The sequence below is a fragment of the Tyto alba genome, unplaced genomic scaffold, assembly GCF_018691265.1.
Source record: "Tyto alba isolate M040663 unplaced genomic scaffold, T.alba_DEE_v4.0 Super-Scaffold_22, whole genome shotgun sequence".
Lineage (NCBI taxonomy): Eukaryota > Metazoa > Chordata > Aves > Strigiformes > Tytonidae > Tyto > Tyto alba.
In genome coordinates this window covers 40465139-40481259 of record NW_024881296.1, presented here as the reverse complement: position 1 = coordinate 40481259, position 16121 = coordinate 40465139, and the positions used below count along the sequence as shown (strand labels likewise).

The 16121-nt window shown below is 42.8% G+C and overlaps 1 protein-coding gene across 1 annotated transcript in view; it reads right to left on the bottom strand.

The window, feature by feature from the left end:
• Positions 1 to 16121, bottom strand: part of LAMA4 (laminin subunit alpha 4) — a 105897-nt gene that overhangs the window by 72688 nt on the left and 17088 nt on the right. Inside the window, exon 2 of the mRNA XM_033007996.2 lies at positions 7855 to 7956. Coding sequence (XP_032863887.2) covers positions 7855 to 7956 — 102 coding nt within the window. The remainder of the gene's footprint in view (positions 1 to 7854; positions 7957 to 16121) is intronic.

Genomic DNA, 16121 nt, shown 5'->3' with positions numbered 1-16121 from the left:
TCACGCTCTTCCTTTGTGCTCCGAGCAATTCACTTCACCTCTCTTGTTCTCGGCTCTCCAAAGAACACATGGCTATTATCAGAATAAATCTGTTATTGGTTTTGAAATCTCAGGTACTACTGTGATGGACAGAGCAGGGCAGCAAATGCTGGTCCTTAAATCTGCAGTGTTTTTAATTTTCTAAACTGGAAGTGCTAAAAGGCCCTTTTACCCCAAAGACCCTCTTAGCTGAATACTTGAGTCACTTTTGCAGTTTTTCTCTGGTTAGTGATTATGTAGAAGTGACTCTATCTTATTTAACAAGCAAAACTCCTGTGGGTATTTAGGATCATATCTTCACAGTGATAAAAAATGGTGTCCTTATATTTTATATTCCATTAGCTTGCATCTCCAACAAAACTGCTAACAGCAATAAGCTTGGGTGCTCTCTCTGAAGGCGGGGAGGACACCCTCCCTGAAACTCATGGGTGATTCTCAGCACTGGGTGGCACTGGTTTGGTAGTTTGAGAAAAGTATTTTGCTTCTAAATGGACCACTTCTGACAGAGAAATAATGATGAGGGAAAAAAAAAATGAAATTTCACTTATGGTGAAGTTTTTAAAATTGGAATTTAAAAATTGCTTTGCTGTAAGTGTTGCAAGTGCTACTCTTGGTCCCAATATTCAGACATGCTTTAGAATGAAAGGCACCGTGTATGACTGATGTTATAAATCAGGCTATGTATGGGATTGCTCATGGCCTTCCCTGTCTCAGTGGCTCTTTCAAGTTTACTCACAAAATTGTAGAACTATGTTTACTGATTTAGTGTCTACTTTTCAAAGAAAGAGGCTCAGTATATAGTTTTTGGTTTGGTTTCCTTTGAAAAACAGGGAAGACTGAAGTAAAAATCTAGAAAATCTGAAGTTTAGCAGAAAATTGCTGCCTTTCTTTGTACAGAACAAAGTGAGACATGGTAACGGTCATGAAAACAAGTACAACCATGCAGTTAGAACTATCACGACCAGACTTTGAAACAGTTTACAAAAAGCAGAGTATTTTAAAGTACAGTAAGTTAAAATTCTAAGCTCAATTCTTTCCATATGCCCGTGTTACTACAACCTCTATTTTCATGAAGCAAAAGTCAAGGCAGAGGTGTTCCTTCCTCACTGACCCTTCAGCTTCAGAGGTAATCCAATAGAATAGCAGCCTGGCTTCTAGAAGCCTCTATATGAGGCCATATTATATAATCATTCATCCATCAGTACACCAGCAGCAGCTTGTCAGATGACAGAGCGGCTGCAGTGTATTTTCCTACATTAGAAAATGCCCCAGTTGGTCCTGCTACTCTGCTCTCACCGAGTACCATCAGTCAGGGTAAGCATTTCTACCTCGTCCTTACTGTAACTATCTATATTTCACACGCATGAAAAGCACATGAAAAGGTAATATGGAGCGTTACTTGGGAATGATTGTCAGCACTGAGCTCCTGAACTCATTTGCTTGGAAAGTAAAGCTGGAATTGCTCTTCTGAGACCATAGAGCACTTAGTGTGATGCAGTTCTGCTCAGTAAATACACTTATGCACAAGTAATAATTAAAAATTTGTTGACTCTCTTCAAGCAATGGTACTAGGACAAGTTTCCCAGCACCAGACAAGCATGCTTTGCTGTAAATTAATACAACTGAAAATCTGAGAGGTGGAAATCTGTCCCACCTTAATTTAGGAACCTGAAGTTAAGAGAGAAGACCTTATTCGAATGGTATTCAAAGGCACAAGATTCATTAAATGTTCCATTTAGGCAGTTTTAGGGAAATTATTTCATCAGACGTTTAACAGTACAATGTAGGCAGGCTGGACCTCCTCCATAGGAAACAAATATCAACCTGGTTTTCTGTGTACCCTATAAAGTTATAGAAAGTCAGAGTGCTACAGAGCCTCTGTGTTAGGCACCTAATGCTGGATGGTACGGGGACTCTCCAGGGGCAATGAAAAATTAATACTCAGCCCTACCTCTGGTAAAGTTAATACAACACAACCCCCCCGGAATCCTAGGGTCTTGAATATTATCTGCGGTGTCCTCAAGCCCTGGTTAGGAATTCTAAATATTATTTTGCAGCTGAAAACAGTCTTTGTTACAATATAGCAGGAACTGCTGGATAAATAAATCATATAGGTAAGGACATGCAAGTGGTTTACATTACTGTGTAGTCTGTCTGTATTTATTGCTGGGCCACTGGAAGCTGGTCTGAGGTATAATATCTGGATGTAGATTTAGACTTCCCCAAATCTGGGAGATGCCCTCATATCTGAGGTTACAGAATTGCACAGTATTGCACGTGGCAGCACGCCAGAACTCATTGCTGCCCCAGAGTAATGATAGTAGAAAGAGTACTTCAACGTAATGTCTTGAAAGCCAAGAGTTGGGAATGTTTTATCTTTTTTTGTCTTTGAGGTTTAGGATTTCAAGCCTTCTTTCTCCAGACACTGTGAATGAGATGCAGTGTCACTTTTCAGAATTTCTTATGGAAGGAGGAGATGAGGCACTAAAAGGAAACACTAAGTATTGCACAACTTTTACTGAAGTAAAGACAACTGTCAACCTAAAATAAGAATAGCAACAAAACTCAGTTCCTGATCCAGTTTGGGTCAACACACCCCCTCTATGTCAAAGGTTTGGTTTGTAGAACTTGTCCTGTACTAGTGAGTGAAACGTGACCCGATGTCTTGCCAAAACCACCTGGCTCCCTACTTTCTCAGTCCATAACTTGTTTTAGCTAACTCTGGGAAATGCAGCTGCGGAGGCGTGAGGGCAATGGCAGCCCTTCCTCGCAGTCTTGGCCTGACTTCCTACGTGCCTCTGAGGCTGCAAAGAGGTCGCGTGCTGGGGTTGGCTGTTGCAAGTTTTTAATAGTAAACAAGTTAGGACAACAAATACTGTGTTTAAACATAGCTAAGAGGGAGGGAAATACCTCTATCTGAGAAAATTAGTTTATTAACACTAATGCTTCTGACAGCTACTGCATACTAAAACACTCTGGAGAAGGGCTGCACTAGGCTCTTGTAGTTCTGGTCAGCTTTCCAAACATGTATCACCACGGTCACTATAGATAGATGCAGCCCACCTATACAGAAAGAAACGGTGAGCTGCATGGCTCTTTGTGAAGCCAGAAGTACCTGATAATCTGGAGAGTTTTGCTAGCTCCCTGCTGCTTTTTGCTCGTGCTTGGTGGATGGTTGTAGATCCACTGGCTGTTCTCCAGACCTGCCTTGGCAATCATGTGGAACATATTATCCTCTCGGGCAGCACTGCCAAATCCATTCCAACCTTTCCACTCAGCTGTAAACCCAAAAGCTTAAACACAAATCACTTACATGACAATACATTCTATTGTAAAAAATTCCATAAAAGGATGAAAAGGATACCAGGGAATTTATCCTCTCCACTGTTATGTTCCTTTGGTCTTTCTTCTTCCAAAAAGATTCGATATATTAATTAATTTGTTTGTTTGCTTATTTATTTATTTAATTACATATGAGCAGTCTTCGGGTGCCTTATATGTATGCTGACTGATCAAATATACAAGACTGAAATGATAACAAAGCACTTTAGAGATTTTTAGGTAGACACCAGCAAGTTTACCTTCACCTCTGCTATAGTGCTCTCTCCAGACTTACTTCTCCTCTATGTGTTTTCCCGCATTTATGAAGAGCTAACCTCCATTAACAGCAGAAACCTCAGAAAGGACACTGATAATTCAGGCCAATGAAAATTTCATCTGGATATCCAGCTTCGTAATTTTTAAATCCTTTTATTCTTTCAACCGATTTTACTGTGTTCATCTGGAGTCATCGCCACAGTATGTTGCAGTCACCTCAAGCAACTTTCTTCCCTAGTGTATGCGATCAAATTTCTTAATATGGTAAAGCCCTGGCCATTATACTGCTTGCATATGGGATGAGAGCTTATTGCTTTAGACAAGCTGTTTCATCTCCACGTGCTGCTCATTTCAGAGTTGACCATCATGGCCAGTCTGACATTCTACTCAGCTGTCAAGTCATTTGAAGCTCACTTCCACGTCTGAACTTTCAAATGACATTGAACCGTCAGTGGAGGTGTTGTAAAGAAATAGCTCAGCTGTAGGTTGCTGGTGGGGTAGGATCTGGGGGATGGTGAAGGAGGCAAAGCATTCCCTTCATATCTTCATATCTTATTAGCAGCAAAACCTGGTGGGCTTTATACAGGAGAAATGCACATCACTGCCTGCAGACTGCCACTTGCAGCTGTTACAGTTTCACTCAGTTAACATCACAGATGTGCATTTTTCCAAAATAATAATCTAGAGGGCCCTACAAGTGACTTCCTTTTCTTCTCTTAGCTAGGATTGAGAAAGTTATGTTAAAAATCCAAAGTCTAAAATCAGTACAAAGAATTGGTGTTTCTTCCTCTACTAGCCCTAAGTGCATCACCAGATAATGTATTTGAAATGAAACATTATTTGACATCTCTACTGTACTATATCATAAATAGAGCTTACACTGTTCTGGCTGCTCTTCTTCTAACACTTGTGTTTTTCTATACTAGCAAAAAGGACTGAGTGGCTCTTCAGTTTTAATCACAGGACCACATGATTGATTTCTGCACCAGTTTTATGTGGACATCTATGCAAGAAAGGCTCTGTCTGCAATAATTTCTTCTGCCTGGTTCCCTAATGAGATTGCTGATTCATTGATTGTGTCATTCAATAAGCTTTTAAAGACTCAGGGATTTGATTTACACCCTATGAATAAGTTGAGAGAAGTTTTGAAAGAGAACCCTAAGATAGATACTTATGCCAGCAGAAATAAAAGATGTGAGTACTTTACCCTAAGGCATCGTTAATAGGGGTTTAATTTTATTTAATTTCAAATTCAGGGCAGAGGCCAATGAAAATTTCATTAATTTGTATGCTGTGGGAACTACATTTGCCAAATTGATTTGAGGCGATTTGCATAATACGATGGTCTTAGAGCACTGTATAGAGTCTGACCCTTATATTTCATCCCTTTTGAAGTAGAGTACTTTCTCATTGTTCATTTATTCGGTTCTTATAGATTGGTTGTTATTTAAACTATAAAAAATAATTATCTACCAGATGAACACAATGTTATCATTACTTTCACATTGTCTTCCATCATTGCCAGCAGAGTTCACTTTAAAAAATTATTATTTTTTTTTTCCATGTTTAAATCATTCCATTGTGTGAATAAATATGCAGACATTGAAACTTTTAGCTTTGGGGAATATCAGTTCTTCTAAAGATCTTCTAAGGACATTCCATAACAACTGCGTCTCGTGGCTAGGGTAACATGTGATGACAGTGGAAAGTCCATAAATGATAAAAATTTAGAACACTCTTGCATCTCAGAAGCAGGGAGATAATGGGTTTATACTGGTACAAATGAAGGATGACAACAATGACTACATGGGATAAATACAGAATGTGTGTGTGTGTGTATATATATATATTTAGCAGCCTATTAAAAACTAACTGAATGCAGAAAGTCTTACATCTTAGTATCAGGTGTGGTGATTAACACTGAGAAATTTGCCTAAAAATTTGAGGACCGGGAAAGCAGTGAGCTCTCCATACCCTGTGGTCCTACCTCTTGGCAGAAACTCCCAGCCATATAGGTACCCCTTCCTTTCTGCTCCAGCCTCAGCCCCAGCAGGTTTTGGCCAGATCTGTTCCCGTGCTTCTCCAGAATGGTCCTTAGGGAAAGCTGCTTTGTCCACTGATTTTAATACAACTCACGTTATCAACCATCAAGTCCCCTCTTCCGAAATTACTTGCATTCATTCATCTAACATGCTTCCTCCTGCTGTAATTCGTTACATCTTTTTTTTCTCTAAGCCCTACTTCTCCCAGGCTTTCTCAGTCACATTTTGCAGTTTATCAATTTCAGCAGTCTCCCATATTCCCTGGAAATTTCCAAATCCTCAGGAAAGTCTTGTTACTGCAGTGCCCATGGGTATATCTGGTTCTGTTTTATGCTATCAAACCTTCAAAACCCCTTTTAATTCTGCCCTTTCCTTGCACCACACTCTTTCTCTCTTTCTTTCACTTATTTCACTCAAGGCTTTTTGCTGTTCCTCTTTATTCAGAAGTAAATGTCCTGATCTTAATGGCTTCTTAAATCATTCAGATAAGCTGTCAAATGGTTTATTTGAACTGAAGTAGTAAACTGGGGTTTAGCTCTTAGTTTTGTTCTTTACTACCTGGCCAGTGCCAATAGTTTAGTATCCCAGAGAGACACCAGTCAGGAATGCAAATATACTTTCAGATTATTTCCTGCTGATAAAGTAACTTTTGTTTTATTTTGTTTTGTTTTATTTTCTTCCTGAACCCTTGACATCAGCCTTATTTTTGTCGAACATAGGAAACAAGCCTTCTGTTGTGTTTGTAAACTGAGGACATAATCACTTCCCTACCTTATATATTCTACTCCAGAAACTCTTTGGTCACCAGAGCCATCAGAAGCAGACATTTGTCAAGATCTGTCTCTTGTGCCCAAGTCTTCCATTGGAAGTTTCCTCTAGGCATCATCCCATGAGCAAAAGCCTCATGCACATGAAAGAGAATAGCTGGGAATGCCTGGCAGTGTAAAACCACTTTAAAAAATTTAATACTAAAGCACTAATCCAATATGCGTTCTACAGAAACCAGTCAATCCTAAGCACACCACAGTGGCCAAGCATTAATAACCATTCTTGGGCTGAACAGACTCACTGTCTTCTCTCAGAAATAAAAACAGTAGGAAATATGCCATGGAGCATGGCTGTATGTATTTGTATAACTGAAAGCTTGATAGAGGCTGCAGTGATGCAAAGTATGTGGCTATTATCAGGCCATTCTGTGGAGAGACAAACTGAGGGCGAAGGTTTATGAGTTGTCAGAAGTAACACATTGCAAAGGAAGGAGTTCTGGGCTCCACTCCTGCTTTACAAGCCTGTAAAGAGTACTCTAGTGTTTAGCTCTTGCTGTGTGGTTTAGATACATTATAGTATTAACTTCCATCCTTTTTTTTAGTGTATTAGTGCTCTGATTGCCCACTAGTAATTGGGGTTGATTTTACTAGACAGATTTTTGCTCTGAAGCCACAAGTGATCAATTACCAATACTAACTCACAGCTTTCTGTATGAGCTGATCATGAGTGAGATTGAACATATGGGAAATCATAATACTACCTTGGAGTTCAACATGCTTTTCCCTTAGTGTATTATTTCAACCTCCTCATGTTGTTTCTTCACAGCAGGAAGCTGCCTTGCAGCAGAATTACTGTGGATAACATGTATATACACTCACAAGGGTCACTGACCATTGTAAATTGTTTATAAGATATACAGCACTGTATTCGTAAAGGGGAGAATGAAGTGTGTTTGAATTTATAATTTTTTTTTTTTTTTTTCTCCAGAGGTATACAAAATTCTTTTCATATTTCTGATGGACTAAAAATTTTCCCCAGCATACTGACTTTCACAAATACTGCACGCAGGAAGTGTTTTGAACCTGCAGAGATAATTTAAGTAAGTGAGAATGAAATCTGGCCAGGATAATCTTATTACTCTATTGATCTTGGCCCTACTTATGATTGCCTCTCAGCAAAAAGCTCCTGTGGAACAGACGCTGCTTTTGCTGTGTATTGGAATTGAGCATTGGTGTTAGTAAGAGAATCAGACCATGGTTTCTTGGGTTTCCCTGGGAAATATTTCCTTCATGTGAAGCCTCATGCAACAGTGAAAGAAGGTGAAAGGGTTCATGCTATCAAAAAAACCCCAAGAAAAAAGGTACTGTTATTCAGTGAGGGACCAGCAGAGAAGACAGGAATTCCTTACCACACAGATTCCAGATCCATCAAGGCATCTGTTTGCATTACCATTACAGTTGCAAGGAGAACATTTTCCCGATGTGGTACGGTAAAATCCTTCTTGGCATCCCTGCAATGAAAAAATAAAAATAAAGTATTTCTTATGCATATGTATTTGGAGGGTTAGGTCTGGCTGAGAGGCAGGGGACGGCAAGAATTACAACCACCAGGTCTCCCCAGAGCGCACCGCACAACCCCGTCATAGCAGACCACACACACGCTGCTCAGCTCGAGTCTGTTCTTTCACTCCTGCCTTGGTGCTTGCTTTTTTGCCTTACAGCACTGAAGTTGTCAGCTTTCCCACCCGTGTCCGGCCCCTGGCCAGCAGTGGGTGCCTGCCTGTGGGTGAGCAGCTGGCAGATTCTTACTGCATTTTGTACTAGAGGATGAGTTTAGTAGAAATGATGATCCTTATTCAGTAAAGAAGGTGTATTTATAGGAAAGGCATAACTTTTACTTAAAATACAAAAGCTTTAGAAAGTTTGCTTTACATCAAAGCTTTGATGAGCTTTGTATGAAGAGCTTAGAGGAGACAGAAACATATCCACAGAGATCGATGCCCTTCTGAATGAAAGCTGACTGGTTGCTGTGGGAGGCTACCAAAGCAGGTCTGTCTGTGTATCTGTCCGTGAAGCTGGTGAGATGTGCCAGCAATAACCTGTTGTTATTCTGGGAAATAATCAGTCCCTGAGAGATACAACAGTTCTTCAATCATTCTTCATATGACATAATAAATAAATGGTGGGAGATTGCATGAAAATTTCTTGTTATTTCTTAATGTGTGTCTGTGCCTGGTGTATATCATAGAATCACAGAATGGTTTGGGCTGGAATGGACCTTAAAGATCACCCAGTCCCACCCCCCTGCCCCGGGCAGGGCCCCCTTCCCCCAGCCCAGGGGGCTCCCAGCCCCGTCCAACCTGGCCTTGAACCCTTCCAGGGAGGGGGCAGCCACAGCTGCTCTGGGCACCCTGGGCCAGCGCCTCACCCCCCGCACAGGGAACAATTTCTGCCTTACATCTCACCAAAATCTGCCCTCTGACAGCTTAAAACTGTTAGCCCTTATCCTACCCCCACCCCCTGACCCAGAGTCCCTCCCCACCTCTCCTGTCCCCCCTTTAAGCCCTGGGAGGCTGCTCGAAGGTCTCCCCGGAGCCTTCTCTTCTCCAGGCTGAACCCCCCCAACTCTCTCAGCCCGACCCCCCCAGGGGAGCTGCTCCAGCCCCCCCAGCATCTCCGTGGCCTCCTCTGGCCCCGCTCGAGCAGCTCCGGGTCCTTCTGCTGTTGGGGGCCCCCGAGCTGGCCCCAGCACTGCAGGGGGGTCTCCCCAGAGCGGAGCAGAGGGGGAGAATCCCCTCCCTGGCCCTGCTGCCCCCCCTGCTCTGGCTGCAGCCCAGGGCACGGGGGGGTTCTGGGCTGTGAGTGCACATTGCTGGCTCACGGGCAGTTTTCCATCCACTAACACCCCCGAGTCCTTCTCCTCGGGGCTGCTCTCAATCCTCTCATGGCCCAGCCTGGGTTTGTGCCTGGGATCGCCCCAACCCACGGGCAGGCCCTTGCCCTTGGCCTTGTTGCACTCCATGAGGTTTGCACAGGCCCCGCTCTCCATCCCGCCCAGGCCCCTCGGGGTGCCATCCCTGCCCTCCCCGTGCCGACCGCGCCACCCCGCCCGCTGCCACCGGCAAACTCGCTGGGGGTGCACTCGGTCCCAGTGTCCGTGTCACTGACCAAGGTGTTAAACACCACCGGTCCCAATACCACACCCCGAGGAACACCGCTCCTCACCGCTCTCCACGTGGACATTGAGCCGTTGACCACATCTCTTTGAGTTAATATATAATTTAGTACTTTTGATAACTTACCAAAGCTTAACAAGGTTAAACAGGAGATTCTAAATATCAAAATCACCTTCTTTTGAACACCAATTAGAGGAATTATGTAAGAAATCGGAAACACAAACAAAGCTATTAAGATACCCCTCTCAGATTGAAAAATAAAAGGAAAAGGAAAGAGGATAGCTTCTGTTTGATACTTTATGTGTAAATTCTTGTTCTCCACTGAGGAGCTTCTACCTCATTATGTAAATCTGGTGAGACATGCACAGCCTGACCTCAGGAGCATCAGACAACACCTGCTCACCCTGGGCAGTCTTCCTGTGTCACATGTATTATGTTAGATCCATGAAGACTCATGAATTTTTGGTTCCTAAATTTCTTACCCTTGTCTAAATCTGCAGTGTAGTTGCAGAGCTGATGTGAAGACCCTAACATGTCATTTAGATCTCCATAAATTATTACCACACCCTGTTTCTGCTAGCAGTTGCAAATACTATCCCTGAGGTGGCTGTCAGAGCCTAAAATATGCCAGGCCCTCCTGGAATATATTTTGTGGCTGCCTCTACAGAGATTTGTATATTCTGTGGCTGTTGAGGTCACTTACCCTTGCAAAAAGTGGGAAAAAGTGGGAAGTTCAAGTGAATCAGAAGGAAACGATCCATCCAGTGTTTGTATAAGCTATGAGGCTTCTTACTGTATTGTACTGATCTAATTAGGATTGGATTTCCTTTGTGTCTCCCTCTTCCTCATTTTCCTGGGTTGCTCTGAAATAAAGGATGATTTCTTTTCTACGCTGAGCTAACCATTGCTTCTCAGGCCCATTGTAAGCTATGACACGAACATCGAGTCTACGATATCAAATGCAACACCACGCAGTGATGCCTCCACCAGCTGCAAAAACTAGGGGGTGAGTGGCATTGCTGAAGAGCCCTGCTGCTGGCTGTGGCTAATTAACTCTGGCACAGTGCTGTGGCCATATTGCTTCTGGCACCCGAGCTTGTACGTCTGCATGGTGCTGCAGTTATTGGTGTGGGGCACTGGGTCGCAAGAGCCAGCACTCCTGAGATTCATCTGCATGTTAGCTTCTGTTCTCAAGGGTGGGTAGATACTGCTAGCCAGCCAGATAAACTGCTTGTTTAGAAAATAACGTATCTTTTGAGATGACTAACAACAAGCTTTAAAAATGAGGTTTACAAATGAATCATTAATCCAATCTTGTCCCAGGGAGCTCTGAGAAGCTGAGATGAACATAAATGGAAAACTCAGTTGCCTTTACCATTCTTATACACAATATTTTATCTGGTTTGCTTTGGAAACTCTTTCTTAGATAATAGCTCCTAGGAGGAAAATCTTTCATACCATAGCCACTTTGGGACAGCAGAAATACCGTCTATTTGTACTGCTTGTTTCTTTCAGTTGTTTAGTCTTAACACATAGTTGTAGGACTGGCTCCCACCAGACTAGGGATTTCAGCTGAATGATTACGCCACACACTGTGGAAGGGAGACAGTCACTCAATTGAAAACAGATTCTTATCCCAGTGTCTGTCTTGGCAATATTTCTTTCCACCCATCCAGTTCTAAGGCAAGACAAATTCTCTGATGCCCCTCGACTGGTGGGTGGTCCTAGCTGATCCATTAGTGTCTGCCCAAAAGCTTTCTTGGTTTTGCAGGTCTAAGCAGGATCATTTGTTACTTACAGTGGTGGAAACGTATGACTGTGTGTCAAGGTGTCTGTGCAAATCCTTCAGTCAGCCATAAAGATCATCTCCTTGATCCTCCAACTAAGGGTATTCCTGCATTGCAGCCACGACTGAGCTTTCACCTAGTCCACTCACCCAGCAGTAACAAGTTAGATGCAGTTCAGTGCAACACCACTGGCTCCAGCTGTACGGGCAGGCTTGCACAGTCTTTGCTGAAGTCCACTGGGAACCAGTTTACCCCCTATTCGGAGCAGACACGTTTCTCAGTTCCTCAAGACAGCTGTCTCGGTTTTGGGTGCCTCGGCTATTCGCTGTCAGAGCCACTCTTGAAAATGAGATGCAGCTTCCTAAGTCACCTGGGTATTTTTGGGCAATATTTTTTCCCCGTATTATTCAGTTCATCGTATAAACTTGGAAGGTGCTGATGCTCACTATTTTAATACAGTATTTTAAACCATGGGTTGCATCAATTTAAACCAGAAATGAGGTATTGACAATCAATGCTATGAGGGAAGTGGGAATGAGGGGAAAATGGAATCCAGATTGTTTCCTTTGGATTCAGAAGTTTTCTCAGGCATTCTCAATTATTCTGATATATTATTGTTGCTCCTTGCCCTACTAGTGATAATGGGGTGATTGGTTAGTTGTTCCAGGGTGTGAGCCAACATCATATTTATAAAAAGAAGTGTCAGAGTGTTGAGCTAATTGAGGGATTCAAATGGTCAAATATTCTGGGATCACAAAAGAATTGCACACAAAGGACAAACGGGTCTGGGGCCTGGAACAAAATGGAAATACCCTCCCTGAAAAATCATTATGTACGCAATTGAGTGAGGAACATTTCCGTCCACTGTCTGTTTCTGAATGGTGAAGACAATTAGTAGGACAAAATGTTAGGTCTGCATTAGCAATTATATCTTCACAATTATTAGATCTCTCCCTCCCCCCACCCCGAGGGACAATGTTTGTTCCATTTCAAGATGAAAAATCCAGTATAATGTGGATTTTGCTGAGCTCTTGAAAATGTTTTACACCCATGGTGCATTTATTTTCCCCCACCTTGCATCTGGATTTAATTATTACATTTCTTCAAAACAAGAAACAGCTGCAGCGCTGAAAGTGCTGTGGAGCCCGTAGCCATATTCTGTTTCTCCAGACTCTTCTGCTGCTGTGGGTGCAAGATGGGACTGACGATGGAAGACAACCCACAGACACAGGGCAGGAGTTTACTCTCAAGCTATATCCGAGCAGTCCCACTGATTTCATCGCAGCCGCTCCTGATCCTCGCCTACATGACTGAGGGCAGACTGAAGTCCCCGTTCCTTCCCCGTTGCCAGCTAGCAGTAGCAGTGCAGCCGTGCCGGGGTAGGCGTGCTTGCCGTGACCCTGCCTCTTCTGACTTGCGTTTCCCAAAAGAAAATTGTTGTGCTGGCGGCGTGCACAGAGCGTTCTCTGTGGCTACACCTCCGACAGCCAGCTGGAGAAGTGCAAGGCATGGTTTCAGGCACTGGCTTGTGATCCTCCATACTGACTGGTGGTTCGTTTTCTGCCTTGATTTTGCTCTTTGACAGGTTGTGATTTTCTCAACAGTGTCGAGGCACAGCTCGGAGCACGGCATCTGTTAGGACGTGTTCCCACAGGGTGGTCTGTATGGTGTTATAAATGAATGAAGCCAATCTTTATAAAAAGTATATAGTTTTATTTGGGTTCAATCAATTCAGGGGAAGAAGCAATAGGCAAAGTAGCACTGGGTGCGCGGAGAGCCTCAGCTCTGCCACGACGCACCCCGAGTTCTAAAAGCAGGGTCTCTTATACTCTTTCCATCAGATAGTCGTCCTGATCTTCTTCCATGGGGTCCTTTGAATTGCTGGGGTAGTGTCCTCCTCCCCGTGGATCTTTTGGAAGTTTGAAGGTTTCCACCTCTTGGCGCGCTTTCCTCCTATTGGACCTTTTGAAATTCCCGGGGTTTCATCTTTCCGCAGGCTTTTCCTAAGCAGCTATTGCATCAGCTCTAGGGGAGGGTTTTCTAAGGAGTGTGTACATTTGCCCTAGGGAGGGTTTACATTTGCTTTAGGGAGTGTTTCTAAAAGGCAGTGACATTGTTCCAAGCAAGAAACACACTCTATATTCCTACCCATTCTCGATTTGATTCCGACATTCACTACAATTATTATACAGGTCATAGTGATCACAAATCACCCCAGATCCACACAGGATACAACAATTACACTTTTCACACCATACTCTATCTTGACACGAATCATGCCTGTGTTTTCCACAATGGGACTGTTCTTTTCTGGGAGAACACGGAGAGGGCTTCAGCATGTGGACATGGGCTGTGTTACGCTACTTGTCTAGTTGGTCCCCACAGTGCTTTATTCTGTAATTCAGATGTAGTCATTGACTCTCTCATCTAATGGTAGGAAAACATGGCGTGTTTCTTTAGTTAGTACTGAAACTTGTGACTTTCCTGTGAATATATAAAAGCACGAAGGGTCTCTTTCTCCCACAATAAAAGGCTGTCTTGGATCCACACCAGTGTCTGTTATTTCCAGAGTTTTCTCTTGAGTGCTGGGGTAGATGTGATTTAGGGCTAAATGGTCTACTTTAAGACACGTCAGCCTTTGTCATGTTCATTATACTCATGCCTAGTAGTCTTGGGCCAGGAATCTCATCACATTTGATCCAAAACAAACCCAGAAGAAAAAGATGGTGCTTGCCTCCAGGACCATTGTAAAAGAGGAGACAGTTGGTGCCCTGGGGGAACTGAAGCTGAAGAACAGCACTCAAAAGTAGCAGTCATGGCACATCAGCTGTCAAGTCACTGCTAAGTTTTGCGTCAGCTGAGACTTGGCTGTAGCTGGCAAACAGTGTTATGCTCTTCACTGCTAGAGATAGAGTCAAAAGGCGTGCTTCCTTCCAGGTCTGAGAAGGATCCCGAGTGGGCTGCATGGATGTTCAGACAAGAGGGCAAAGATCAAATGTTACGGTATTACTCAGTAGATTCTCACTTCAAATGTCTGTTCCGGCTAGTAAAAGTGCTCGTGAAAGCATCCTGGGCACAGCTGAATCTTATAAAATCATGGGTTTGTGATGAAATGAAAATTAACTTAATTAACCAAATATCCCAAATCTACTTACAAAAATACAAAGAAGTTCTATCCTGTGTCATAAACACCTGTATTTTTGGTAGAAGAGTGATATTTTGATGCCAAGAGGCAAAAGTGCACGTTTTCTGTCAGTGTCGTCCGTCCGTCCGTCCCCCGCCACGTTATTTCTGCAAATGCCAAGAGACTAGAGAAATGACTATAGCATAATTTATGGTATGCTACTCAAGTCATAGTAACTGTTTCTGATCATGCTCTTTTAGCCTTTGGTGGAAGAGAATTAAATTAATTCTCATTAGCTGCCATCTGATGATGGTCAAGAACGTATGTAGATAGTTATTTCTGGCTAAGCTGACATATCACAGCTTGTTCACCTGCCTTATCTTGATGGTTTAGCAAGTTCATTTGTCATATAGTTGCATTTTGGAAAGATTTTTGTGCATCAAGTTTCCATTTTTCTGCAGTTTGACCTGTTCTCTAAAGATGGTTAAAATATTGTATATACTTAAGAGAGTCTTAGTCCGAGAACTGTGAAGTCTGGTGTGACAGGATATCTCTCAATCAAAACATCTATGGAGAACTGTGACACGTATTGTGAATTACTTGCATAATAGTATTTATCACCTGACATGGATTAATCAATGGTTTCAGGACCATGGGACACTCAGAAGTCCCTGCTATCTGCTTCACCTCAGAGCCCAGGGAAAAGAAAATAGAAAAATGTTGCTCCTCTGATATAACAAGTGTCATATCAGCCAGAGATACCTGTAAAATTAGGACACATGAGTAAATAAAGCCTGAGTTTTTAATGCACTGACGAAAACAATCAGACAAATTGAGTGGAGCAATGTCCCTACTTGACAGCTCCACATCAAGGTGTAATGTTTTCTGGGAGGAATGGTTTAACCGAAGTTCAGGACTCATCATAATACTAACTCCCTGAAACTCTCCATCTTTTGCTATACAGGGGTGAATGAATACTCTAACCATCCTCCACCCATTTTTAAATTTGTGTGTCTAAAAGAGACACCAGTCTGCTGGAAGTGCGTGGCATTGCCATGGAAACAACAGCCCTCTGCTCCTTGAGGACATTTCCAAACCCAATCCAAACATGCTTGCTTTTGTTTATTTTTTTTTTGATGAGCAGTATTTAGAATTGGCAGCCACAGTCTTGAGGCCTTTTTGAAGATTGTTTGCTTAGGCCAGCTTATGATAAATAGCTTACTGCCCTTCCTAAAAATAAAGATGTTTTCCTGCTTGTACTTTCATTTCTGTAATTATTTATTAGAAATAAGAACATTAGAGAAACAAGTCTGAGAAAGCAATCCTCTACTGTCCGTTTGATGCTATTTCAGCTTCTCTGTTTTCCTCAGAATAATCGAGACTCTTTTCCAAAGAGATTCCTGGTCTTTATTACCTACAGTAGGGTCTTCACTTTCAGAAATCCTCAATCCCCAGCCAAGCGCTCACAGGAAGCATGCCAAATTTTCAGCAGTCAGCAGGTGTCCCGTGGCGTGTCTACGTCAGCCAGGAAGAGAGAGAGTCCCCGGCTGAGCCCAGGGGAGCTCTGGGCCCTGGGTGACGTGCTGTGC